A 26574-nucleotide genomic window follows, 5' to 3' on the forward strand; every position below is an offset into this window, starting at 1 on the left:
TTTCACCCGGCCCTTCGTATTTCAATGGGATTCAACGATTGTGGCATATGAAGGCAAAAGTGGGCTGATATACCGCCAAAGTGGCTTGTAAATGACTGCCTAAAAATGTTAAAAACCGATGGAACGCTGGCATATTGGGCATAAGACAGAATGGTCAGGGCAATAAAGGTGAGTTTTTAATTCCATGCTAACAAACTGTCCCAAGAAAATTGTTGAAAGTGGGTGAAACCTTTACCGAAACAGGGTAGTGTGGGCGATTATTCAGTCAGAGTGTGCGTTTTACACACCCCTTTGGCTAAATTTGTTGCGACCCAACTCCAATGAACGTCTGTGTTCGTATGGATGGGATCGACGGAGCCACAAAAGACACCACACACTGTAGACAATGGGGGAGTATAATAACTTACCTGAGTCAGGCCAAACCAAAGGGCGTATGCGTGTACCCCTTTCAATAAAGGAGGTCGTCAGTGGTCCTGGTGGGAAACAGTAGGTAGGTTCCCTTTTGCGGGATTAAACTCCACCCCCTTTCCGTGACATTGAATTCTCAAAATCCGGCATGAATTCCTCTTTCTTTTCACTATCTGCTTGTTGGGTTTTTTTTTTTTTTTTTTTTTTTTTTTGCTCTCTCTTTCATTCCTCCTCTTCCCTCTTCCTAACATTCTACCAGAAAGGTTTTGAGTCATACCGATGATGTTCGGCACAACTTATCATCTTTGAAAAAGTTCCAGCGTACTTTGGCGCCTTATATGAGAACGATTTTCTCTTATTCGTTCGTACTTTGAAGCGATTGTGAATCAAGTTTTTATTGAATTTTCTAGGAAGAGCTTCATTTTGAGAAGTACATCCAACACCATACCTAGAAATGAAAGATTCTGTGCTCATTGTAATTAGAATAAAATTGATGATGAATTTCATTACCTTTTTCAGTGCAGCCTCTTAAAATGGTCGTAAAGTTTCGGTTGAGACCTAACTTCAGGTTTCTAACATCTGTTGGTTGGTGAGATAATGAGAAAACTTTTATGAAATATGAAAGAGCATGTAATTTTAAGAGGAATTCAGCTTTATTTGATGAAAATTTGTTTTGAAATGGCTGAGATATCCCAAAAAGAGTGATCCTAACAAAAGGTGGGACCCATCTTTTATTACGATCGCTTCGTTTTACTTTGTTCTTGGGTGCCTCCGCCATTCAAAACCGACTTTCATTAAAAAAAAAAACCTTCGAATTCCTCTCAAAATGGTATCCTCTGGACTATTTCATAAGTGGTTTCTTGGTATCTCACAAAAAGTCAAAGGCCCAATTCTCATCACCACCAATATACCATCCCTTGACGTCAGTCTGCTATCAGGGACTATGCCATCCCTTCAATGAATCAGGGACTATGCCATCCCTTCAATGAACAACGAAAAAAATACTTAAACAAGTTACAAATTATTGTATAGAAGGCACAGTCTGGACAAAAAAAACAACAACAACAAACATGTACAAAGGACGAAATAGATTCAATACTTGGTTAGATTAGGAAGAACTGCCTTTTCACAAGTAAATGATTGATCCATCTTTAATTTGGATATTTCCAGTAATATTGGGTTAAATTGTCTTTCTCACTCTCTCCTCTTTCTCTCCATTTATTTCTCAATTAATATTTCTCCTCCTCTCGCTGTCTTCTCCATATTTTTCACTCTTTGTTAACTTATCGTATATGTATATATTTCTGTACATCTTTGAGGCTTTTTTTCTCAATATGCCACTGGTATTTCTTTTATTGTTAGTTTTTATAAGTACTTTGTAATCAGTTGTGAGCGTCCTTCTCACTCATCCCTCTTTCCCCACATCAACATCATCTGGTCTTGTGATTTCACAAACACCGATAAAAATGAGAGCAAGAGAACAAATAATTAGATAATATACATCATGATGTATGTAATGTCGGGGATGTGTTCAGGAAGTCAGACTACAAGTTTCTGGGTTTCTACCTTCTCCGCCCTAGCATTTGAATACCCAATGCCCTTTTTATTGATTACCAGCAATCATACACTTTGTTCTTCCAGTCATTATACAATAACTATGTGATCATGGTTATAATAAGAGACTCAACCATTAAGATAGGGAAGAAGAAGAAGAAGAAGAATACAACAGGAAATAAGAAAAAGAAGGAAAGAAGGAACGGATAAGAAGAAAAAGTACGGAGTAATAATAAAACAGACAAAAACAAAACGGAGCGGTTCTGCAGCTTTTATCGAATCCAATTACCGAGCATTGTTGTGAGTGACAAAAGATGGCACTATTCATTTTGCTTTGTAGTTCTCTGATAGCGTACATGCATGGGATTCTAGAATCTATCCGTTTTTCTCTGCATGCAAACGGCATTCAGTAACCACCTGCACCGCCACCTGCACTTGATAGAGTAAGAAGACGAAGAAGAAGAAGAAAAAGAAGGGAAAAAAGGACGATATCTAATTACTTAACTGACAAAATCAAGGCAGATTGTCTTGAGAAGAAAAGACACAAAAAAAACACAAAAAAATTTCAATAATTCAATCGTAAAATATGTATAGTTGCACATTAGGTTGGACTTCAAAAATTATAAAAATGTTTGTTTTTTGACATGAAGATAAAAGAAACAACCAGATTGGTTAACACACACATTATGCATACAAATACACGCAGGAGGATTTGCACAGTGCATATCTGAAGCGCTAAATTTGGGACTTCATTGAAGGAAAGAAAAAAATTGTCATTTTCTAAAATCATGCGACGAGGAAGAAAATGTGGCGGAGGCGAGAGAGGATGAGGAAAACGGGCATTGAAGAAAGAAATGGAGGACATAATAAGTGGGATCAAGGAAATAAGAGAATGTTTTAGAAAGAGAGAAGGGAAACATGCAGACAAGAGAACCCGATTGAATGACACCATTTAACAAATCACCATCAGGAACACACGGAAGTTTCTTGGTGCCTCCGAGAATACAAAATAAATCTCTTCGGGCCCGCAACCGAGAAGGTTCGATTCGAGATCCCGACTCAACTCAACCTCTTCTCGGGCGAAAATTATCTCTTCTTTTGGCCTTCTCGAATCGAAGAAGGCGAGTTGTGAGATATCGTCCTCTCGGCTTCATCGCCGAACAAAGATTCTCCAGTCGGTTTCTACATAGCAACGACAACAAAAAGGATAAAAAGATAATGATGAAATTACGAAGATCATGTTTTCCTTCATGATTATAGCCCCTATCTTCAAGGTCTAAGTCCGATTGCGATGAACCGCATAATTTTGTTTCTTTGACTTTACTCTGTTTATCTATTCAAACATGATGTATACTATCCTAGAATTGCACTTTAACTGGTCTTTCGTATTATTTGTCTTCATTATAAAAAGGACTATGATACACGGTAAACCAATCTCTCCGATAAAATCGGCCTATCCGTTGACTGTTCTTTAAAACGTCACAAGGTGGCGCTGTTGAATGTTAACATACGGCACTGTTAAAATGCTCCAGGACGCGTTCACCTCAGAACCTCATTACAATCGTGGCTTCGAACAGCTGTACGCACGAACATTTTCTTATTTGAGGCTTTAAAAACCATTTGTTTGCCAATCTGCAATGAGAGTATTCAAGACTCGATGCATGGATGTATCCATGCAGACACACGTAAATGATGCAATTTCAGTTATTTCTGATACGTTTATATAAAAATGAATGACCTAAACAAAGTGGAAAAATGCTTATTACTTATCATGCGATGACAGTAAAGATCCCAATAGCGAAATAATGTCATTTCTTTACATTGCTGTGTAAGAGGCTCCTGAAAATCCTGATAAGGCCTCTATAAACACAAGTGTACCCAGAACGAGAGTAGCAAGGTGGCAAATTCGAGTAAAATGTAACGGACAGAGTCAATGCATTTTGGGGTTTAAAAAAAAACTTAGCATAAAGAATTCAAAACACTCTTAAGCTTTAACCTATTGCTACTGCAGACTTCGAGTTTTGTTTCTAGTTATATTACATTATAGAAGTGCAACAGACAATAAGAGAAATACATAATACTAAAAAAAGGCCTATAATGATATGGCATGTTTCACGGTAATATTGTACATAAAGAGGGATAGAGAATCCATTGTATACCAATCCTGACCATTATCGACGTGTCGATATTTAGTAAAGTTTTTGAAACACTTTTGGATGTTCTGCCTAAATGATTGTAGAGAAATTAAAGAGCAGAATACTATGAGGCATCAATACATACAATATAAAATAATCTTAATCATTCACGTGAGTCGGTGTCTTGATAATTACGTAACAGCAAAAATATCAACAGATTTGTCAGATTTGATTACATAATTGACCATGACATCATACTGACAAAACGTGTAATAATACTTTGGTATAGACGCAAGATTCCACTTGACTATAGTGATATGCCTATATAATAATCATTATACTTTCTGCTCCGTTCGTACTGAAAAATATTGATCAAACATTAATTGCCCCTGTGGTTTTAAGGTTCTGTTTGATTATTTATGTAAGTCTATATTCATCAAACATGATTATCATTGCATAGGAAAGTAAAAATATTTTGAAACGCTTGCCAGCTACAATATCAGACAGATCTCATCTCGACACAGACCTTTGGAACGACTTCATTGGATTTGGGCATTGCGACGTCTAGCAGGAATTTGTGGTATCTCGTGTGTCGACCTGTAATGCTTGCAAAATGGGCTCAGGACCTACTTTGTGTATAATACCGGGAAAATCCAGTCCAAAAATATGAGTTAGTCTGATAAGAAAGAGTAAAATATTACAAGTTCACTGGCGGTAAAATTTTGATCGAAATCGGACGAAAAGTAAGGTAGTTATGACATTTTGAAGTTTAGCTAATTTTTGAGGAAACAATATCTTGAACGGTCAGTATGATATGCAAATGACAAAGTGAGCATGGCATCCCCTCACAACTTGCCATATAGTTTGTACATAATCATAAAATTGTGAAATTTCCAGTTTTTCATCCAAGCACAATTAAGCCCGAGGATCAAATCTTGATATATATAACTGATCAATATTATTATTCTGAAGTTATTCAACCAGGAATAACATCATGTTTCAGACTTCAATGACAGAAACGTTGAATTTTCGTCATTTTTTTGTACACAATCAATGGAAAATTGTGAGGTAGATATGACATGTCAGCTCATGCATTTGCATATTCATATTATCCACTGTACAAGAGGTTACTGTTTTGACGACATTAGCAAAACTTCAAAATTTCATAACTTCCTTATTTTTCATCCGATTTCAGTCAAATTTTACCCTTTAACTCATAAGATTTTACTCTTTTTTATCAGACTGACTTATTTTTGGACTGGATTTCCCCTTTAATGCAAGTGTTTCCTCAGTTAAGCAGCCTTTATACGAATAGTGAATATAACGCATATTTCGATAATTCCCCTATTTTTGTTTGTCATTTTGATATATGCCTAAATATTTTATATTTTGCTTCAAATTATTGGATATGTTTCTGATGTAATTTTGATATACTAGAATATTATGTTTTGTTATTATCGCCTCGTAAAAAAAGTTGATATCTATGTATGCTTTGTACTTTATAGTAAATGAATAAATTCAATGTCACTTCAACTTAGAATCAACCCCTGCGGAACAAGATCCGTACAACACTCGTGAACTCGCTGTAGTCTTACTATGTACTATTATAGGCCTAGTAGTAATCATCAGTACTAAATCCAACAGTCGGCCGATCAAAGTTTTAGAGGAATTTTGCTTCCTAGTTTAAACGAAGTCAGCATCTCCTGCGGAGAGCCTGATACCGTGCATCCAAAATGACATTTTAGTGAAATATATAGCATCTTCCTTCAGAGCAACAGCCACATTCCTCACATGCGTGATGGGTGTGGTCAAGGCGTGATCACTTTTGTAGCTGTTGCCATGGCAACTGCAATCATTGCTCCGTAATTACTTTACATCAGAAACACATGATTGATGATTTGCAGCCGCTGATACTTATTTCTTCACGTTATTTTTACGGGTAAGAAAAAATGAATATCGCTACTGCTACTTCTATTCTATACTGCATGCACCATATACGTGACAATAAGACCTGAATATAAGAACGATCCAAGTTCAATTTTTGGCCAAATTTAGTTTGACATGGGAAATGGTAGCTTATGCATGAACTCATCTTGTGTATAAATGATAAACCCATCCAGGACTTGGGTCATTTTTATATTCATATTATAGCGCCCTCTCTCATCACTCCTTGTCCAGGCCTATTCACGTATACGTAAAATGAACATGACTTGCTGGACAGTGATGAGGAGTTCGGTTGGGAAATACAAAGGAATTAGTGAAAATGGAAGCAAAATAAGAGCAAAAGGCTTTAGAGCAGTGGGGGATAGGTACAAAAATTGCAAAAGAACCAAGTTCCTGCCATATGAATAACACAAAATTATTGGGAAATTATGTGGAGTAATTCATATTTTCAGTTAGTAATATGGGCATCTGACTATGGTCTGAATTTAGGAGTAACTAGAAATGTAGCAATCTAAGCATTTTAGAAGATGGAGAAACTAGTGAAATGACAGCATTTTTACCTTACATTTTTGAACAATCTTGTTCAAAGAATTGATGTGTAGTAATATGTGTGTTACAATTTCATGAAGATATACATTCCCGCATTGCAGAGACAAGGGGAAGATTATAATTAGGTGTGACATTTTGCAATTTAAACTTGACCAATGACCTTTGACCCTTGACATTAGTTATGTGCAACCATGAGTTGATGGGGACAGCTTTATCCACTTATTTGCATGTGCAAAGTTTCAGCTGGGTACCTCTATAGCGGTTCCTTATAATAGTTCATATCGTCCACATATTATTGCTCATAAGAGACAGATGGAAGACATTTCCATGCATTTAACACATACACATAATGCACATTATAGCTCCATGTATACACACAAACGAGCACACACACAGATACACACACATGATGAATTCGTATAGTGATGAGGGACATTATACTGTGGTAGACAACTACATTTTTGTAGGCCATATGCGGAACTAAAAGCTGAAAAAAATTAACAAAACTCTCTTATCTATTGCTTTTACCATATCATTAATATAGCAGCCTATCCTGTATGATTCAAAGAACGACCCAAGTCCATCACACAAAATGACCTCTCCACCATTAATGTATACTGTGATAATAATATATGAACTAATTTGTATATACAATATTGCCTTCCCATCACAGTTAAATAGAATATTATTGGACAAATAAAAAATATATGAAGTTGTTTTTTAAGTTTACTCGAAATGACCTTCCATGGACTTGGGTCGTTCTTATATTCAGATACTCAATTAAGTTGTTATGATATATTAATGTTATTAATGATAATAATAATAACAATAACAATAATAATCTAATAATAGAGACCCTTATAAAGCACTCATTCTACCTAAAAAGATGCTCATGGCGCTGTAGAACAGAGTACACAAATGTATCACATTACAACAGAGTATCACAGAAGATAATAAGAACAATAAACAACAAACAATATACGTACAGATACATACTGGTAAACAATATTGTCAATTTGAATTAAAAAGGTAGGTCTTGAGGCTCTTTGTTGTTCTTAAAGTACCTTTATTTCCAGAACGATATATTGCATGGTTAATAAAATGTTTCGAATAAAGTGTAGTTATAGAAATGAAACAGCTGTGCAAATAGAGCAAACAAGGACATTTGAATATACGATTGCTCTGCAGTCATGTGGTGACATACTAGTACTAGTATCCAGCAATGCAAAAGAAGGTACAAATATAATCCTACACGCCTTGATTAAAGGCTATTCGTTCCCGTGTGTGAGAGTTGTCCGTAATGTCAACATCCATAATGTACACAAGACAATGCCAAGAACCTACAGACACTGTAGTCGAGAGCTCCACGTACACAAAAATGTGTACGCACCGGACAGTAAACTACACCTGTCGTATGGTACGATGCGAGCATGCAAGACACACAAAATATGTGTGTCACTGGCTAAACGGTGAAGCGTGTCACGCATGATGCGAATATATCAATACACGCGCTTTTTACGCCGACAGATCACTAGCAGCGAATTGTACGGGCGTCTGCCCTCTCTGGAGCCGGGCAGTATCGGGGTCGGTGACGGTCGTGGTATCCCATGCATGTGTCATTTTGTGATCTTCGACTGGCCTGGCCGCGGCCGTTGTTCGAAATATACTTTGTTTTGCTGATATAATTATAACACTGAGTACTCGATTTTGCCGATTTTTCCTCGTCATCAGTTGTCAACCAAGTTAGCATCGCTAGTTCGCTGATGTAGACGGTCTGGTTTGATTTGATTTGCAGGCAGGTAGGGAAACTTTCTAACATTGGTTAGACGAAACTTCTATTTAACTTGAACTTGAAGTTAACATTACTAACATGCGTTACAGTTACTGAGTTAGATCTAATAACGTTATGACTATTTATTTAGTGAATAGTCTAGTAAAGTTTAGAGCCTATAAGTTTAGTTTAAGAGTAAGACCATTTTTTAGTTGGGTCCGTCCAGTGCCAGTAAATAAAAAGGGTAAATTTCAGGGATGACAAATTATTCTCTGTGTTCCAATGTGCATTACACCCCCCCCCAAAAAAAACAAAAAAACAAAAAAACACAACAACAACAACACACAAAACAAAACAAAAAACAAACAAACAAAAAAACCCGAAATAAATTTAGTCTTTATTTATAGTACAGTGTACCTATACAAATATATAGAATCTAAGTTAGATCTATTGTATGAGCTTAATGATCGTACAGCCCAATGTACATGTATGGTGGTGGAATTGTAAGATCTTTGTTGGTAACGTAACTTCCTTTGGACAGCTGACCACATGAAGAGTATTCAATCTGTTATAAAAATCTTATTCACAGGACACTCTAGGTGAATTGAAACTCCAGGGACCACCAGCCCGGAGCATGCTGTACAGATACCATTGGACACAACGGACGGAGTAGAAAGAGCATTGGCAGCAGCTGATGCATGTGAATGTTTTTGTCTTGGATTGGAGCAAATATGGTTCTAACCAAGCACTGACACATCACAGGCTGTAACGATAGAGAGCAAAGTGACTTGTGAGTCTCATTGAGCAGGGTAACTTCACCTCTCACAGTGAATATGGATGATACTGTTTATGTTGAACTTGAAGCAACGATGAAAGATGTGACTAATGCAATCAATTGCGATACAAGAACTCTGCTTTTTTAGATGGTGTTTGATATGACAGGTAAACATTAAAATCAGTTTTGTTTTGGCAGTTTTGGTTGTCAATGGTTTTAGAAAAATGACATTTAATGATGCTTCAAAGATGATTGGTGTTGAGTGCAAGTCTAAGAGCATCAAACCGGTAAAAAGAACAATATGATTCATCACAATGGATCTTCCTGGCATAGTGAAATTACAACACTGTGTGAAATCTGATCACTGATCATGCTTGGTAAAATCTTGATTTCTAGAATGTTGCTTTATGGACATGTAAACAGTGTGTACCATTGCTATAGAATTATTATTCTTTTCTCAGTTTGATTAATTTGGAGAGGAATGTGTGAAAATGAGTTCCATACCAGTACCATCATCCAGGGACAGTTACCTCTTCAGTTATCGGTACCTGACGTGTGTGAACCTCATCACATGCGGTACCGAACTCTGCTCGTCTGCTGCATTCAGCTACCTGCCGCCGCTCCTCCTGGAGGCCGGATACTCCGAAAGCGGGATGAGCACCGTCATGGCGCTCGGCCCCTTCTTGGCACTCTTCCTCCTGCCCGTGATGGGCACCGCCAGTGACCAGTGCACCAGCCGGTACGGCCGGCGCCGCCCCTTCATATTCTTTCTCTCTGTGGGCATCATCGCTGCTTTGATGCTGCTCCCGAACAGCGCGGCCGTCGCCACCCGCTTCCAAGGCTACATCCCTGCGAAGCCCTTCAGCCTGATTCTGATCGCATTTGCAGTCGTCCTGCTCGATTTCTGCTCGCAGATTTGCTACACGCCCATCGAGTCGCTACTCTCCGATTCGTGCCAGACAGAGTCGCAGCGCAACCGCAGCTTTGCTGTCTTCTCGCTCATGATGTCCCTTGGAGCGTGCCTGGGCTACTTGGTGGTGTCCGTCAACTGGGAAGAGACAGAGGTTGGTAGGTACTTTGGTGGCCAGCAGAGGACGCTCTTCATGATTCTCCTGATCCTCTTTTCGTTGACATTAGTCATCTCATTCCACGTTGCCCACGACCCCCCAATCAACCTGCCACTTGCTGCCGAAACACAGTCCCTGCCTATGTCCCACAATCCCCAAGTGCATAAACTGAACGGGAGCACACCTCAGCTGCCCATCTTGGACGGCAAAGCCACGCCAGTACCCATACAGCTGAACGGCATCACCCTCGTAGACCCACAGCCATCGCCAAGGAAACAACTAAACCGCATCTCCGCAGCTCTGTCCACGTACACACGATGCTCCCTTGTGTGGAAGTCCTGCTGCCAATTGTGTTCTTCCTGTTTACCGACGGTCAGTCTTGACCCCATACGAGACACCATCAGGGGTATGAGGACAATGCCCGTAGCTCTCCAGAGGCTCTGGTGGGCTCACCTCATGACCTCTATGGCGGTGATGGGCTTCCGCCTCTACTTCACGGACTACGTGGGCGAGTCCATTTACCATGGCAACCCCGACTCACCGGCTGGTTCCCTGAGCAGGCTAGCCTACGAAAATGGTGAGTTTGAACCTTCTGGCACTTTTGTGTCTTTTTTTTCCCCCATGAGGTATTGCAGTATGCTGTTCTTTCACAAAGTTCAGATGTGCTGGTTAGCCGAACTAAAGAAAAACTAATTTGTGATTTGACATATTACTCTTTACGATACAAAGGCTCAAAAGTGATTAGCATGTTTGTATTTCATTTTCTGTGGCCACTAGAGAATTAATGCTCTACGGATTGGAGAGCCTCCAAGAAACCAGCAACTTTTAATCCCTGCTTATTGTCTTTAAAGACCTTTTTTTTTTAAATGCTGTAAAAGATATTAATTTTTTGTTTTTTAAAACAGACTGTGCTGTCTAGATTGAAATAGCAATTAATAGAAAATGAATGTACATCATATTTGGAGTTGAAGTGCTCCCTTAATTTGTTTCTTAAATGACATTCTTTTAATGCCAGCCAAAGAAATGCAATTTATCTGTTGAATATCTTGCTTTTTTGGCATGTGATACACCTAATGAAGTCTCCTTTTTAAAACACTGATATACTTGTATTTCTTTCTTTCCTGGGATGCTGTTTTGAAATCATATTGTTAATACAACTGTACCACAATATCACTATTGCCATGGCTACATATCTTTGTAGTCTTGAATATCTAAACCCATGTATTCCTCAATTTTTGTTTACACAGTTTCATCTCAGCTGTTGTTTGAGCACGCATAAACAGCAGAAGGCAATAAAAGGTGCACGATTGCTGATCAAAGGAAAAATCCATCCTAATACTATAGTACAATGTACATTGTGTATGTTGCTTTGTATGAAAACAGAAAAATTTAGTAGAGCAGAGAAAATTTTGGGAAAAAATCAGACATACACAAAAAGTTATGAACTAACAAAGGTTTTAGAGAGTATTACAAATTGGAAAGCCTGTGATGTACAACAAGTAGGTGTTGAGTAGCTCTGTATATGTTTTGTACACAAAATTTCACTAATTTTCATTTCACCTATTAAAATACTATGACATTCTCTTATCGTGTGCCTAGAACAGATCTCATGAGAAAAAATTAAAATTTGTGACTTTTTGTTTACAAATGAAATATAGAGCTGCTCAACATTTGTGTCTTACAGAGACCAATTTGCTGTGATCTCTAAACAATCAGTTCATTACTTTTTGTGTGTGTCTATTTTTTCCGCCAAATTTTCATTGATCTACTTTTCTGACTTTTCTGTTTTTGTACAAATACATTGTAGCAACATAATGTCAGGATGGAATTCCCCTTTAGATGCTTTGAGAAAGGGTCTGTATTTCCAGATTTTTACACTGCACACACACAAAAAAAATCCAGAGCTTGCAGACTTAAAGAGAAAATCCACCCCAAAAATAAATAAAGTTCAAAAGAAAGAGAAAAATATTCTCTACAGAATGATACAAAAATGACAAAAATTGGATAAGAAATGAGGAAGATATGACATAGATTTGAAATTTTACATTTTTTCGGAAAACGTTTCTTGACCAGTCCTTATGAAAATTCAAATTCGGAAGTTGATGATGTCATGCTCTCACAATTTCGTATTCATTATACAGTATTACAGAAATGACAAATATCTCATATTTCAACTGTATGAATATAAAACTTGTCTTAAAACCAACCAAAATAAAAAAGAGCAAATTTGTATGTTAACTCTGATATCTTGGAATGGCAACATACTTTTATTTGTATAAGCTAGTTCAATATTTTCAAATTTCATATGTTGAAAAATTGTGAGGGTATGACATCATCAACTCGCTCATATTCATAAGGACTGGTCAAGAAATGTCCGAAAAAATGTAAAATTTCAAAATGTCATATCTTCCTTATTTTTTATCCGATTTTTGTCTTTCTTATATCATTCCGTAGGGAATCTTTCTCTCTTTATTTTGAAGTTTATGTATTTTTTTGGTGGATTTCTGCTGTAAGTGCTGCATTGAAGCAAAGACTGCATTTAAAGCAGATTAAACTTGTGTCATGCTGCTGAGGTACAAATCTGTAGTAGATTTACGGAATATGGGTGTAGTGGGAGCAAGCATAGATTTCAGTGTAGCAAATTTAAGAAAAAAATGATACAGTGATAATAAGTACAAGTAAATCATGACAGACATCAAGATTTTTGTTTGTTTGTTTGTTTGTTATTCCTACATTGTTTAGATGGTATCATTGTTTATGCATGTTTTAATTTTGTGCAAAAGCACCCCCCCCAAAAAAAAAAAAATCCAAACAAAACAGAAACAAAAACAAAAACAAAAAACAAAAACAAAAACCCAAAAGCATATCATGGCAAGCACCGAAATGTGATTGGAAAACAGTGCATAGCTGAAAGTAAATCTTGTGAGGTACTGACTGTTAATGGCAGAATGATTGATATTCCGAAGTAACAATGTACATGAAATGGCCCGCATGTTTTGTTTTGTTTTGTTTTCTAATCAGATGTTTCATCAGATTGATTATCAAATTCAAAACCAAGAGTTATTACCTATCACTATGATGATGAATTTTGCATTATGAACTGTATTCTTCTAAATCCCCAAAACAAAAGCTTAAAAAAGTTGGAAGACCATGCATTAATTTCCTATTTTAGGCATGTTTTGTTTGTTTGTTTCTTTCTTTATCATTCAGCTGAAAATACAAGCATTCAAATGATAGAATACTTCCTACTTACATGTTTAGTAAATAAAAGAGAAAAAGCTATGAAAACATCCCCAAACCTTCTAATGACACAGAAAAGAAAGCTAGCAACCGGATTAGCACAGTTCCTTTAAAAAAAAGAAAAGAAATGGCTGTACGCTGTAGTATTTGATTTTGTGTAGTGAAGCGTGGAGGAGACACAACAGCAAAATACAGTATTCACCTGCCTCATGGAAAATTGAAAAATTTTGCATTTCAAAGCATTTGGGACTTTGGCATTTAGACAGAGGAGAGTCAGTCACTAACGTATCCTAGGAAAGTGATTGACTTTGAAGAAATTGTGTACATCAAATTTTTGATAAACTTTGTAATGCCACATCAACTTGTTTGCTTTAATGTCAGCAACAGTGCTTGTGATCTGTCACATACATGTATGACCGCTTTGATGTACACGATACTGGATTTTTCACAAAATATTGTTTCAAAGGTAAATGTGTTTGTTTTTTCATTTTCTTGCGTGGGTTGTGGGAGGGGGTGGATTTGAGTAATGGTGATGGACTTTTTTCTCCTCTCAGGTGTGAGAGTATCAATGTTTTTCAAATTACTTTGCTGAGGGGTTGAATTCTCTCTGCATTGCTCTGCCCAGTTGGGTGCTCAAACTCTTTCTCCCTTTCCAGATTCTGTTTTTATGGTAAAGGAAATCAAAACCCAAAGAGCAATGTGGATTGAGTGAAAGCAGCAACATTAGTAGAGCACATCAGTGAAAGTTTAAAGGACAAGTCCACCTTCATACAGATAAGGATTGAGAGAATGCAGCAATATTAGTACAACACATCAGTGAAAGTTTGAGGAAAATTGGACAATCTGTTCAAAAGTTATGAGTATTTTAAGTATCTGCGCAGCCACTGCTGGAAGAGAAGACTACTACAGTGTATGATGTCACATGCGTACAACTATATAAGGAAAATAAAAAGAGAATTTCACAAAACTTTACTTTTTGAATAAAGTGCACAGTTTTTCGACTTGCAACTGACGTATGTTAAGGGTAATATTATTCCCACTGCCATCTGAAAGAGAGAAGTCGAGTGTTCTTTTGTTATGCGAGAAAATTGGAAATATGTTGAATTTTCTTTATTCTTTCTTTATATCATTGTACTCATGTGACATCACAAGCTATAGTAGTCTTTTCATCCAGCCGTGACTGAGCAGAAACTTCAAAAATTCATAACTTTTTAACAGATTGTCCGATTTTGCTCAAACTCTCACTGATGTGTTCTACTAATATTGCTGCATTCATTCAACCCACATGTCTATGAAGGTGAACTTGTCCTTTAAGGAAAATCGGACAATCGATGCAAAATTTATGAATTTTAAAAATTTTGGTGTTGGAACCACTGGATAAGGAGACTTACTTGAGTTTATGACATCATGTGTGGACAACAATTATAAAGAAAATATAAGGAAAATTTGACATGCTTTCACTTTTCTAGTGTGATGAGAGAGTACTTGACTAACCACTCTTAGAAGCAGCCATGGGGAATAATTACTACCCTTAACATTATATGTCAGTATCAAGTTGATGGAATGTGTAATTTTCATGAAAAAGGATTTTTTTTTCGGAATTCTCTAATATCTTGTTAAATATAGTTGTCCACACATGACGTCATGAACTCTAGTACTCCAGTAGTCTCCTTTTCCAGTCATTACAACGAAGTCCTCAGGACAGGTAGTTCCCTTTCGTTATATCGAAATTTTGTTATAACCAAACAAATAAGCAATAAAAATACAGAGCCAATAATGTTGCGGCTTAAATTGTCATTTCGTTGTGACCAGAATTTCGTTATAACGGTGTTCGTTATAACGGGAGTGCACTGTAAAGTTTATAAGGGTCTCTCATTCTTGTGATTCCTGCTTTCCAATACCTCTGGCAGCAGTTAGTGGTTGTGACCTTTTGGCAAGGTATTTCATCCTTACTGCCTAGTCCCTAGAAGGTGACTTTAAAGGGATGGTTTGGTTTTGGTTGTTGAGACAGGGGATTAGGATTTTAACTTTTTATGAGATAATTAGAAACCACTTTTGAAAAATTCTGAGAGATATTCAAAGTTTATTTGATGAAAATCAGTTTTGAAATGGCTGAGATTTCGAAAAACAAACAAACCCCAAAGTAAAACGAAGTGGTCTGAATAAAGGCTGGGTCCCACCTTTTATTAGGACCTCTTTGATCTGTATATCTCAGCCATTTCAAATCCAATTTTCATTGTATAAACTAACTAATGCCTATTAGAATTACTATTTTATATTTCATAAAAAGTTTCTCTGTATCTCACAAAAACAGTTGGAAACCTGAAGCCCCATTTCAACCAAAACTATATCATCCCCTTTAAGTAGTTGGTCCCTTGGTTACTTGGTGATAAATACTGTAAAACGAGGAATTTTTGCGTGTACTTTAATTTCGCGAATTTCGCGAGCGCCAAGATTCGCGAAATTGAAATGCAAGCGAAAGTCCTTGTTTACACTATCCATGCATTGAACGCCAGTGTCACTTCGCAAAAATTTCATGCCACGAAAAAGGCTGTCGGCTCCAATTCGCGAAAAATTCATGCCGCGAATATATCATGTTTTACAGTAGTGTGTTATATAGCATCAATAATTGCTTCAAATGTAAAACAAATACATGCAATAAATTCGTTTCAGATTGAAACAGAATGTACCATTCTCCCTAGGAGCTGATATCTAACTTTTGGGGGGCTTTTTTTTTTGGGGGGGGGGGAGGGTTGACCCTTTGACGTTGACAATTTTCTTGTCAAATCGGCTGACAAGCAAAAAAAAAAATAAGGAACAAAAAGTCTTTATGTCTTTTTTTTTTGCTGCAAATTGTATTGGACAATTGCTTTTTTCTATGTACATCACATTTTCACTTGGCAGCCCAAGGGTGGAGGAGGATTTAAACCTGCACCCCCCCCCCCCCCCCGCAGCTCACATGCTATTCAACAAGTTTGCCTCAGGTTAGGGAGGGTCATGCTACCAAAACTGGAAATTTTACCAGATGTGGGAATTTACTTCAAAGACAATCAAACAAAGGACCGGTGGAACTAAAATAGGGTACAGATGTAGCACCATATGTACAGTTGAGGGTTTTTCATTGTCAGTTTGGTGGTGAATGTAGTTGTAGCAGCTTCTAACAATAGTCTGGAATGTGGGGGAAACCCCAGAATTATTTTTTTCCTCAGTTGCAAATTTTACTCCTTGACCCAGGTATTAAAGTTTTAAACACAGGAAGTTCAGTGTATCTGTCACCGACTGTTCTCATTGCTGAAGAGATCTCATGTTGATGGAAGAAAATTATCATAGAAAGCATAATTATACATGATCAATAATTAGTTGAATCAAAAAACTGGAAAACAAACTCACTGTTGCGATGTTTCCCCAATTATCAATCGGCTTCTTTGGGCGAATGACACTCCCATTGATGGAATGGCCCTTTAAAAGTGCGAGACTGGATCAAGCAAATTTCACCAAACTTTGTCGGAGGATGATGTATGATGGGACAATTACTTGATTAGTTTTTTAGTGAAATCGGACTGAGGTCAAAGGTCAAAGATCAAGGTCAAATCCTGAAATTTATCTGTTTACGTGATAACTCAAAGCTGGATAAAGCAGCTTTCACCAAACTTGGTCCAAGGATGATGTATGATGGGACAATTGGTTGAGTAGATTTTAGTGACATTGGCAAGAGGTCAAAGGTCAAAAGGTCAAGGTCAAATGCTAAAAATGTTGCTATTTCCCCAATATCTATGCAATGCCCTAAGGTATTTTCTTGAAACTTGGTGTAGACATGTACTACTGCGTAAAGATTCTCCAGAGAGAGTTTCATGTCATAAGGTCAAAGGTCAAAAGGTCAAAGGTTAGGTGAAAATGTTGTAATATCACTTTTCTCATAAGTGGTTCAATGTATCTTCATGGAACTTGGTACATACGCATGTACTGACTGGCAGAGATTATCTAGGGAATTTAGGGGTCATAGGTCAATAGTCATGGGGTCAAAGGTCAAGGTCAACTCCTCAATATTTTACTATTTCCCTCATACACTCGTATATAAAATGCTTGCATTATTAGTTTTCAAACTTAATATATACATGCATTACCTAATGGAGATTCTCCAGGAAATTTCCAGCCAGAATGTCAAAGGTCAAAGGTTGAGGGTCAAAGGCCAGGTTTCAATGCCCCCCCCCCAAAAAAAAAAAAAAAAAAAAAAATATATATATATATATATATATATATATTGTACTGTAATTACACTCTTTCTTCATACCTTGGAAATTACTCAATGCATAAACTTATAAAAGGGTCCGTCAGAATTCAAGTAAAAATTCTCCATTCCCCATATATGTGTACCTGCACTCTACGACAATTATAGCAAACCCAGTTCAAGGAAAGTGAACATTCAAGTCATTTCTGACAAACCTGTCATATCAATATTTTGCCAGTTATGTGAAACTGTCATGGATCTCACATTGTGAAGACATTGTACTTTACGCCTACTGGGAGAATCATGCATTATGGCGGAGGCATCAGTCGCCATAGCGACATTTCTAGTCTTTCTTCTGTGCAAAATCATCCTTGAAATGCAGAAATAAAGCTCATAAGCTTACAAATACTGTAAAACGAGGAATTTTAATTTCGCGAATTTCACGAGCGCCAAAATTCGTGAAATTAAAATGCACGCGAAAGTTTTTGTCTACACTACATGCATTGAACTTCAGTGGCAATTCGCAAAAATTTCTTGCCACGAAAAAGGCTGTCTGCTCCAATTCGCAAAAATTTCGTGCCGCGAATATATCATGTTTTACAGTATTTTGTTATGACAGACCAATGAGTGAACATGTACTGTTCTGTGATTTGTATGGTCTGACAAGGTTGTGACACCCTTAAAACTTGTGTGAACGCCCCCCTTTATATTCTGTTCTCAAGGTATTCGCATGGGCAGCTTTGGGCTGCTGCTCCACAGTGTGCTCTCTGCCGTCTTTGCCGTTGTCATCGGACCGCTCATCAGCAGCTGGGGCTCCGTTCAGACGTACCTTTTCGGCATTGTCGTCTTCACGGCCGCCACCTTCTTCATGCTGTTCATTGACAGCATCGCGTTCACACTGCTCCTGGCCGCCTTCACAGGTTTCGCCAATGCCACAATTACCACCGTGCCGTACACGCTACTGACAAGCTATCACCAGAAAAAAGAGGTATTCAAACATTTATATATTTTCAACTTGATGACAGTTACTGCATCTATTTTATTCAAAGAAAGATTAATAAAGAGTTTCTGTATCCCAGGGATATCAGTTTACAGGCAAAAGCTTTAAGTTTAGACCCGGTGGACTCAAATATCTGGCCCTTTCAAGTACAAACGTTCATGTACGCGTAGATGATTTTCAGGTCCTCGCTTTCATTCTAACTGGCATCCCTGAATTATATGTTTCTCTATCTGTACATCATGTGTAGGCCTATACATGATGTACAGGAGACTTTACAATCTAAATTTCAGTAACAATCTTATGTACTGACGTATGTATGCGAACTCATAAATTTCACAGCGAGTTTATACAGTATTCTTTGCTCGTGATGCAAAATTCACACTAAACGTTACAGGCTCGACAATCTGCAACATTCCTCTACAGAATGCAAGTACACGTTGTTACTGGTAAACATGTTTTTAACAGTGCATTTAAGCAAGACATGAGATCAATAAAATTGCCATATTTCACAGAAAATTTTACTTGTAAATATCAGAACAAAAGAATGAGAATCTCTCCATGTGATTGTGATATGACTACTCATTTATAGTGTTCTAGTCAATCATGAAATTGCTAAGGAGAGTGTCTACAGTTGTAGTCCTTCTAAAGGTCGAGGTGCTTTGAGAAGTTTATATCAGCAATTTTGTGTGTGTGTGTGTGTGTGTGTGTGTGTGCATGTGTAATTCACATATTGTTATGCATATTTGTGAGCGTGTTTTAAAGTGCAAGTAGAAAATCTTGATAATCTAGGTTTATCAAGACAAAGGCAATTGCAGGCGGTATAATTTGCATTCAATGACAAGGTAATTGTCGTTTCTGCCAGCCGAAATGAGTAGGAATCTGTTGTACCTCCTGTGTGAGCCAAGTCATTGTGTGTATTGTTATCCACCTATCACCAGTCATTATTTATTTACCATCCATCTCTCCATGAATTTTGAACCATTGACTTGATCCATGACAATGTAAATTTCCATCACTACAAAACAAATTTTATACAAGGCTGTCTCCTTTGTGTTTGAGGTATTATACAGTACATCAATCATTTTGTCTTTACAATTCAAAGCAGAGCTTGTCAAGCGTGACCTTATCAGTAGACTTTGCATACCGGTACTCTACTTTGTGATACCTCCGCCCAAAGGGGTGCCATAACCATTGTATTTCCTGGTTGTCTATTTGCCTAGTTAGGTTTTATTCATACTTCGGTCCAGGTGTGCTGCTCAGATTTGATGCAAAGAGGACCTCATATTTCTCAGGAATCACCCTTAACCCATTGAAGACGAGTCCCGAGAATACTCGGGCAGGTGTCTATGGAAAATGCGTGTAAATAGCAAAATAAGTCCATGCTCAACGTGTTAACTTCGATCCACAAATGTTGTCTTTAGAATTGTAAAAGAAAACCCTACTTGAGGCAGGATACGTGTATACCGACTGCTTGAAAAGGCAGAAATAATTGTATCCCAGTCGATGGTGCGCTGCAGTTGAATTTTTCTAAGTTTGCGATGCCAGACCAAATAAATTTTTGATATGATCTGGAAAAAATGCTACCATGTACAGTGTATGTCATTTGCATTGTCCATGCAGTTGTATGTGAAGGATGAATTTAGGTTATTCTGATACTAAGAAATGTTATTCTGATAAAGGCAAGAGCTCCCAGAATATTCCTCACTGACAAGTGATGTTTAAAGACCGAATAATGAAGATTTTGTTTCATTGATGTTTGTGATATTTGTGATCTTAGAAAACTAGTTCATGAATCCACCAAGGGGTATACTTTTCACACAGTTGTGTTTCAGTTTACAGTGCACAGTTGGAAAGACCAAACAATGGTGTGACATTTTTGACAGCAGTGTTTGTGATTTGCAGATCATCAGTATCAAAGGAATTTTCACAAACCATCTGAGTGGTACACTTTCTGCAAAGTTGTGTTCCACTTTTGTACAGTTGGAAAGACTAAATGCTGTGAAATTTCTATCAATAATGCTTGTTAGCTTTGTTGACAATCTCTATACTTCGGGAGTTCTTGGTCCACATGTGGAGTACTCGTGTCACTCTGGGGTGTTGCAGATAAATCAAATGCATAGATTATACAATGTAGCTCTAGAGCAATGATACACTCGGTAAAAAAAAAGAAAGAAAGTAAACACTTTTTCAAGTTTATATTTCACATAGAATTTTTGGCAAAATGTTAACGTATTATATACCATATGAAAGGTAATTTAATTGGCAATCAACTTGGTAAGTCAATAAAAAGAGAAATTTCACATTATTTGTCGTTTGCTCTCATTGTTACATGGTAGAGTATTTATGCATGAATGACAGCTTGATCATTTTTGCAATTTTCACTTTTGTGCCTTGGAGGACAAAAACAAATATGTCCACTCATGGGTAAAGTTTCCCTTGATATTGACCTACTAGGTAGATAGCCAATTAAATTACTTTTAATATGGTGTATAATACATGGGGGCATTTCATGAAGCGTTTTGTCAGATATTTCGTCTGACAAAATGTTGAAAGCTACTGAAATCCTTGCATCTGATTGGTTGAGAGCAAATTTGTCCGACAAGTTGTCGGACAAAATGCTTCATGAAATGCCCCCATGGATTTTCATCAAATCTTCTATGAAAGTTTTGAACTAGAAAAAGTGTTTAATTCTTTTTTCTTGCCGAGTGTAGATGAGTGCATCCAGCCATGATAGAGTCTTTGTCATCCAGTGGAGCATCTATGCGTACTCTAGTGGAGACATGGAAAATTGTGAAGTTTTTACTTGAAAAGAGGTGAAGTGTCTTTCTCACTCTGTCACCATGGTTTCCGTAAATTTCTCTGCTACATGTAGGTTGTTTTGGTTTCAGATATTAGAAATGTTGAAAACATTACTTTTACACACTTCTCAACATTCTAAATATCACTGATGTACAATACGCTGTATGTGACAGTGTATTGGTATTGCTATTGTTTTGCAACTGAAAACAAACACCCATAATCTCATGTGGGACTATGAACTTGCATGTGTCTACACCCATAATACACTGTTCGCCCACTGTGCCCTGACACAAAAATATGTAATCTTCTCTTCCACCTATCCATATGAAATACGGTACATTATTGTTCAGTCTGATTTTAGATATTCACCAACTAAAAGGATCACAATGTACTTCATGTACAATGTACCTTCGGTACCTCAGAAACGGTTAGATACTAGTAGTGGGCATGGTGGGGATGGGGGAGACAAGTAAGGGTGTATTACTTTTTGTATATCGTGTGGACTGCATGTAAATGCCTTCCAGATACGTGTTAATTATCTGAGTGCAGTTTATCCATGCTGAAATGCAAAATACAGAGACACAGAGGTAGAGACATGCGCTAAATACATATGGACTTGACTGTCGATGAAACATGGATTAGGCCTGCAATGCAGGGAGTAAGTGTAAAATATGTGAGTGTGCTAGTGTAAAGGCATGAAATGATGGGAAATGGTAGAATTAATTTTTGGTTTGCTATGCTGTCAGTCAAAATCTTTGCATAGTTACTTGAAAGTTTGGCAGACATTCAAAATGTCATCATGTTAGAAATAATGACATCATCCTGGGTCATTCTGTTCAGTCAATGCTGTAATCACTTTTGTTGTCTACACACTGTGAACTGTAGATATTTTTTGTCCTTCACAATCCTGCAAGAATTCATTGCAAGGCATTACATATTAGCAAGCACTCCTTGGCATTTGCCAAAATTACAACTTAGAATTTATATCATTGTTATACTGTCTTTTTTCTTTTTAAAAGCAAATGATAGGAGCCCTGGTAAAATTTAAGATTTTTTTTTTTTTTTTTTTTTTTTTTTTTTTGCTACCAGCACCTTGGTATCACAACTAATCAGCAAATCACTGTAGGAAAAAGCTTTAAATGTTGCATATTTTGCAGCAGTGGCTGGTGGGCCAATCACAACGAAACCAGTGAGAATGTTAAGTGCTTCTCATTAAATATTCTCATGAATAGTACCGTTAATCACAATTGCAGACCTCTCAAGGCCCTTTGTGTTGATGTGCTGGGCTTCGTCGTACTTTTCAAGCGATTGTCGGTGCTATCAAAAGCCTTAGGGTCCTTGAAAGAGGCTATAGGATCAACCAACCCAGAGCTGAGTTCTGCTCCCAATCCAATATCTGGTGGGAAGGAAAGGCTTATAAAAATCATTACCTCCGCCAAGGGAGGAGGTTGTGTTTTCATTACCATTGGTGTGTTTGTTTGTTTGTTTGTCTGTGTGCAAAATAACTCAAAAAGTTATGCACGGATTTGGATGAAACTTGCAGGAAAGGTTGAGAGTGACACAAGGAACAGGTGATAAAATTTTTGTAGTGATCTGGAACTTTTTATAAATTGTTTGAAGGATTTTCGATATTTTTGCAGATAGGGTCAATGAACTTGGGAGTTCAAGCTGCGCATTTGTGAGGTTTTTATACGCGCACTAAAGTGCGTGCTCAAATTTCTTCAGTAGGGCAAAGCGCACCGCGCAGCTGAGGGTTTATGACGTAACAAAGGCTTCTATATATTGGGAAATCGGTCAATTTTCAACAAGAATACGTATGGGTGGAAATCACTAATCTCTGTGAAGAGCAAGATCATCAGTGGAAAGTAGCTGCTTGGCGGAGGTCTGTGCTCTCAGAGTGCTTTTCTAGTTATGTCTACTGTACAATGTTATGAAATGTTTCGTATGGTACCTCTCTGCTGCTAAATTATTATTACTTTTCAAATTGTGATTGGGTTATTCGTGAGTTACCATAGCAGCCCATAATTGAATTGCCCTGTACTTTACAATCATGTGTAATCTTCCAAAATAAAAACACATAAAACCTTTGATAATTTTTGAGTGAATTATAATCACATACCTGTAATTGTGGCAGTAAATGGATCTACTGTGTAAGTCCTAAAATTACATTGTATACCAAGACAATGTCACATTACAACATGATATGTGACCCGCTGCAACAAAAGGATCCGAAAGTTGGGGGAGGACAATTTTCTGAAAATGACATGACATTATTCCCTTACTCTTCCACTTTAATGTCATATATAACATGACTCATAAAAGTATTCGGTTGCGGAGATATCAATGATTTTATTAGCGCATGTCGAGTGGTTTAAAAAATCAGCGTTTTGAGAAAACTGCCTTCAAAGTTTTCCTTCCGACGCTATCATGATCAGTGGGAAGCAGGACAGTTTTCACTGCTTGACAATAGAAGATACGCTCCTAGCAACCTCCGTGATGTTCATTCAAGCTTAGCGCCAGCGGTCTACACACGACCAATCAGTAACCAGGATGCCACGCACTGACCAATGAGATCACTCCCTCATTGCTTATTATTTGCTACAATTTGTAGGGGCAGAGTCTAGCTGTGGCGCTAAATCCAAATCATCGGACATGTTTCTGTTCCGTTGAAAGTCGGAAAATCATGGCCCAGAAAAATGCTATTTTCTTGCCTTTCATTTGTTCATTTAGCTTCGAAATTTCGGCAGATGATAGAAGATACATTAGACTACAAAATTATGTCAAAAACAAAAAATCGAGCGTTTTGACGGATTTTGATGATCTGACTTCAAACTCGATTTTCTCGGCTCACCCGTCAGCGACTTCGGGATCCTTTTGTTGTAGCGGGTCACATATAGATAGTGAAATAGCAGAAAGTTAACAAGAATTTTAGGAAGAAAAAAAACAAACAGTGGTGTCACCATTACAGCATCACGCTAATTTGTTTCCTCTCCATCTTTGCACCCGTCTTTGCTCCGTTAGGTTTACCTCCAGGATGCGGCTTCGTCCAGCGCCGACCTCCACGGGAAGGGGGCTGACCTGGCTCTCTTGGACAGCGCCTACATCCTCTCGGAGGTCATTTCCTCTTTCGCCTTTGGCGTGGTCGTCGAACTGACCAAGTCGACAGGGGCGTACATCGCCTGCGCCTTTGTCAGCAGCCTGGCGAGCGCTTTCCTCATTCTCAGAATCAAATAGAGGGCACCCCACCCCCCAGTGGCGGGTGACAATGAGTCCAATCCGTATTTATGTTGTACATTATGTTTTGTATAGTATTAATTTATGTATGTGCTATTTTGTATTTCCTGTATGGCTCACATTCAATATCCATTTTATGAATCTCTTTTTATCATCCTTCCGTATGTTGAACAAGCATTGCGTAGAATGCTGCATTTATAGATACTTATATTATAATTCCCACTGTGCTCTGATATGTGATATGTGTTGTGAATGGTAAAACTCATTTTAATAGCTCAGGATGATTGTGGAGAGAAAGTGTCTTTTATTTTTGTTTTTGGGTCCCCCTGTGTGTGTCCATCTTGTACACCTGCTATGTTTGTGCATTGTTTGTCAGTTTGTATGTCACTTTAATGAACATTACCATGATAGCCTAATGTATCCTGCGGCTAGGCCCCACATATGTAATGTGGTCATACAAACTGAGTAAATGATTAGGGCATGGGAGAGGGGGGTATTCTTGCAAAGGTCACACAGTATGGTCACAATTAATTGAATTGAATTGAATTGAATTAAGGTTAACAATTTAAGGTCTGAAACCACTTTTGTCACGCAAATAGCCAACAAGTGCAGTCAAGATTGTCTACGATATCAGGCATTTTTTTTTGCATCACATTTTGAGAACCAAGTGATGGAAATACATTGTAGATCTAGTTAAACAGAGAGTTGATATACTACCTCATCATTATGGGAATGATTAAAGGACAAAGAGTATGTACATGAAGGACACTCTTTTTAAAAGGAAGTGTTTTATACTGCCAGCGGTATGAAAGGGGAAGGAGTAAGATAAAGGACTACATCTAGGATGGTAATAAGCACACTCCAAGTCCAGTAACTCTGGACAGAAGTCAGTCTCTCTATGTGGTAGCATATATAGACCCATTCACTCATATGGGCAAGATGTGAGGCTTGAATCTAGGATTCAAACACGGATGTTGCGGTGAAAATACTCTGTATGATATTATGTCACTTTTTGCATATATCAAATATTAATATCAAGTTCAGATGCTGAGATGTCTACCAAAAGATGTCCCTCCATAGAGAAAGGATTTTATTATATCTCTTCATTCAAATTGTTACAAGTGGGACCAAATGTTCCAACCAGAGGATTTTTAACCCGTCAAAGACGAGTCCCGAGGATACTCGGGCAGGTGTCTATAGGAAATGCATACTGTAGTCGCAAAATCAGCCCATCCTCAATAGGTTAATGCTGTTTCGTGAAGGTTTCTTGTTCGAGTGGTACCAAGCGTTGATATAGTTTTATGCATATGACATGAATTTTAGAATTCTATGAGAAGTGATGAAAAATCTGTGTGACCAATAATTTCTGCTGGATACAGAAAAGTGACTATTTTAGAGGGATGCAACCAATCGCAAGCTTTGGCATGCACTGGGAGCTCAGCCGCACTTGAGGTGGTCTTGGTGCTGATGCTTCAAAAAATGGCTACCACAAAAATTGGAGTCAAAGGTGCGCATATTCCAAAGTGCATTGACCTATCCAAATGACACGCTTGAAGAGATGACCTGTATGCATGTTGCCAAGAATGTAGATTGCGGAGAATTTCCAAACCGGAGGATTTGAAATGTTGCGGCAGGAAGGCTACATGTTGTATTTTCCTCTTGACTTGTCCTCAGAACATTGAGCCTCCCTCGGTAGCATTTCAAACCTTTTGGAGGGAATATTTCATATGTTTTTTTCTTTCTCCCACCCCTACCGATCATCCCCTGTGAAATGTCCAAACCTCAAAAACAGTGTGCTCATTAATTAAAAGTCTTCGATCTGCACAATGCAATTTGCCTTTGTCAGTATTATGATATATCTGAAAGAAAG

General features: G+C 37.7%; 1 protein-coding gene across 1 annotated transcript; it reads left to right on the forward strand.

Moving 5' to 3' along the window:
- The first annotated feature begins 9206 nt into the window (after positions 1-9206).
- On the forward strand, positions 9207-24737 carry LOC139734628 (solute carrier family 45 member 3-like). The gene is made up of 3 exons (XM_071645412.1): positions 9207-10780; positions 18394-18659; positions 24492-24737. The coding sequence occupies exons 1-3, from the start codon at positions 9628-9630 to the stop codon at positions 24702-24704; spliced, it is 1632 nt and encodes a 543-aa protein (XP_071501513.1). The 5' UTR covers positions 9207-9627; the 3' UTR covers positions 24705-24737.
- The last annotated feature ends 1837 nt before the right edge of the window (positions 24738-26574 follow it).

Source organism: Diadema antillarum, unplaced genomic scaffold, assembly GCF_040938485.1.
Source record: "Diadema antillarum isolate AM-2024a unplaced genomic scaffold, OU_Dant_1.0 seq00000536_RagTag, whole genome shotgun sequence".
NCBI lineage: Eukaryota > Metazoa > Echinodermata > Echinoidea > Diadematoida > Diadematidae > Diadema > Diadema antillarum.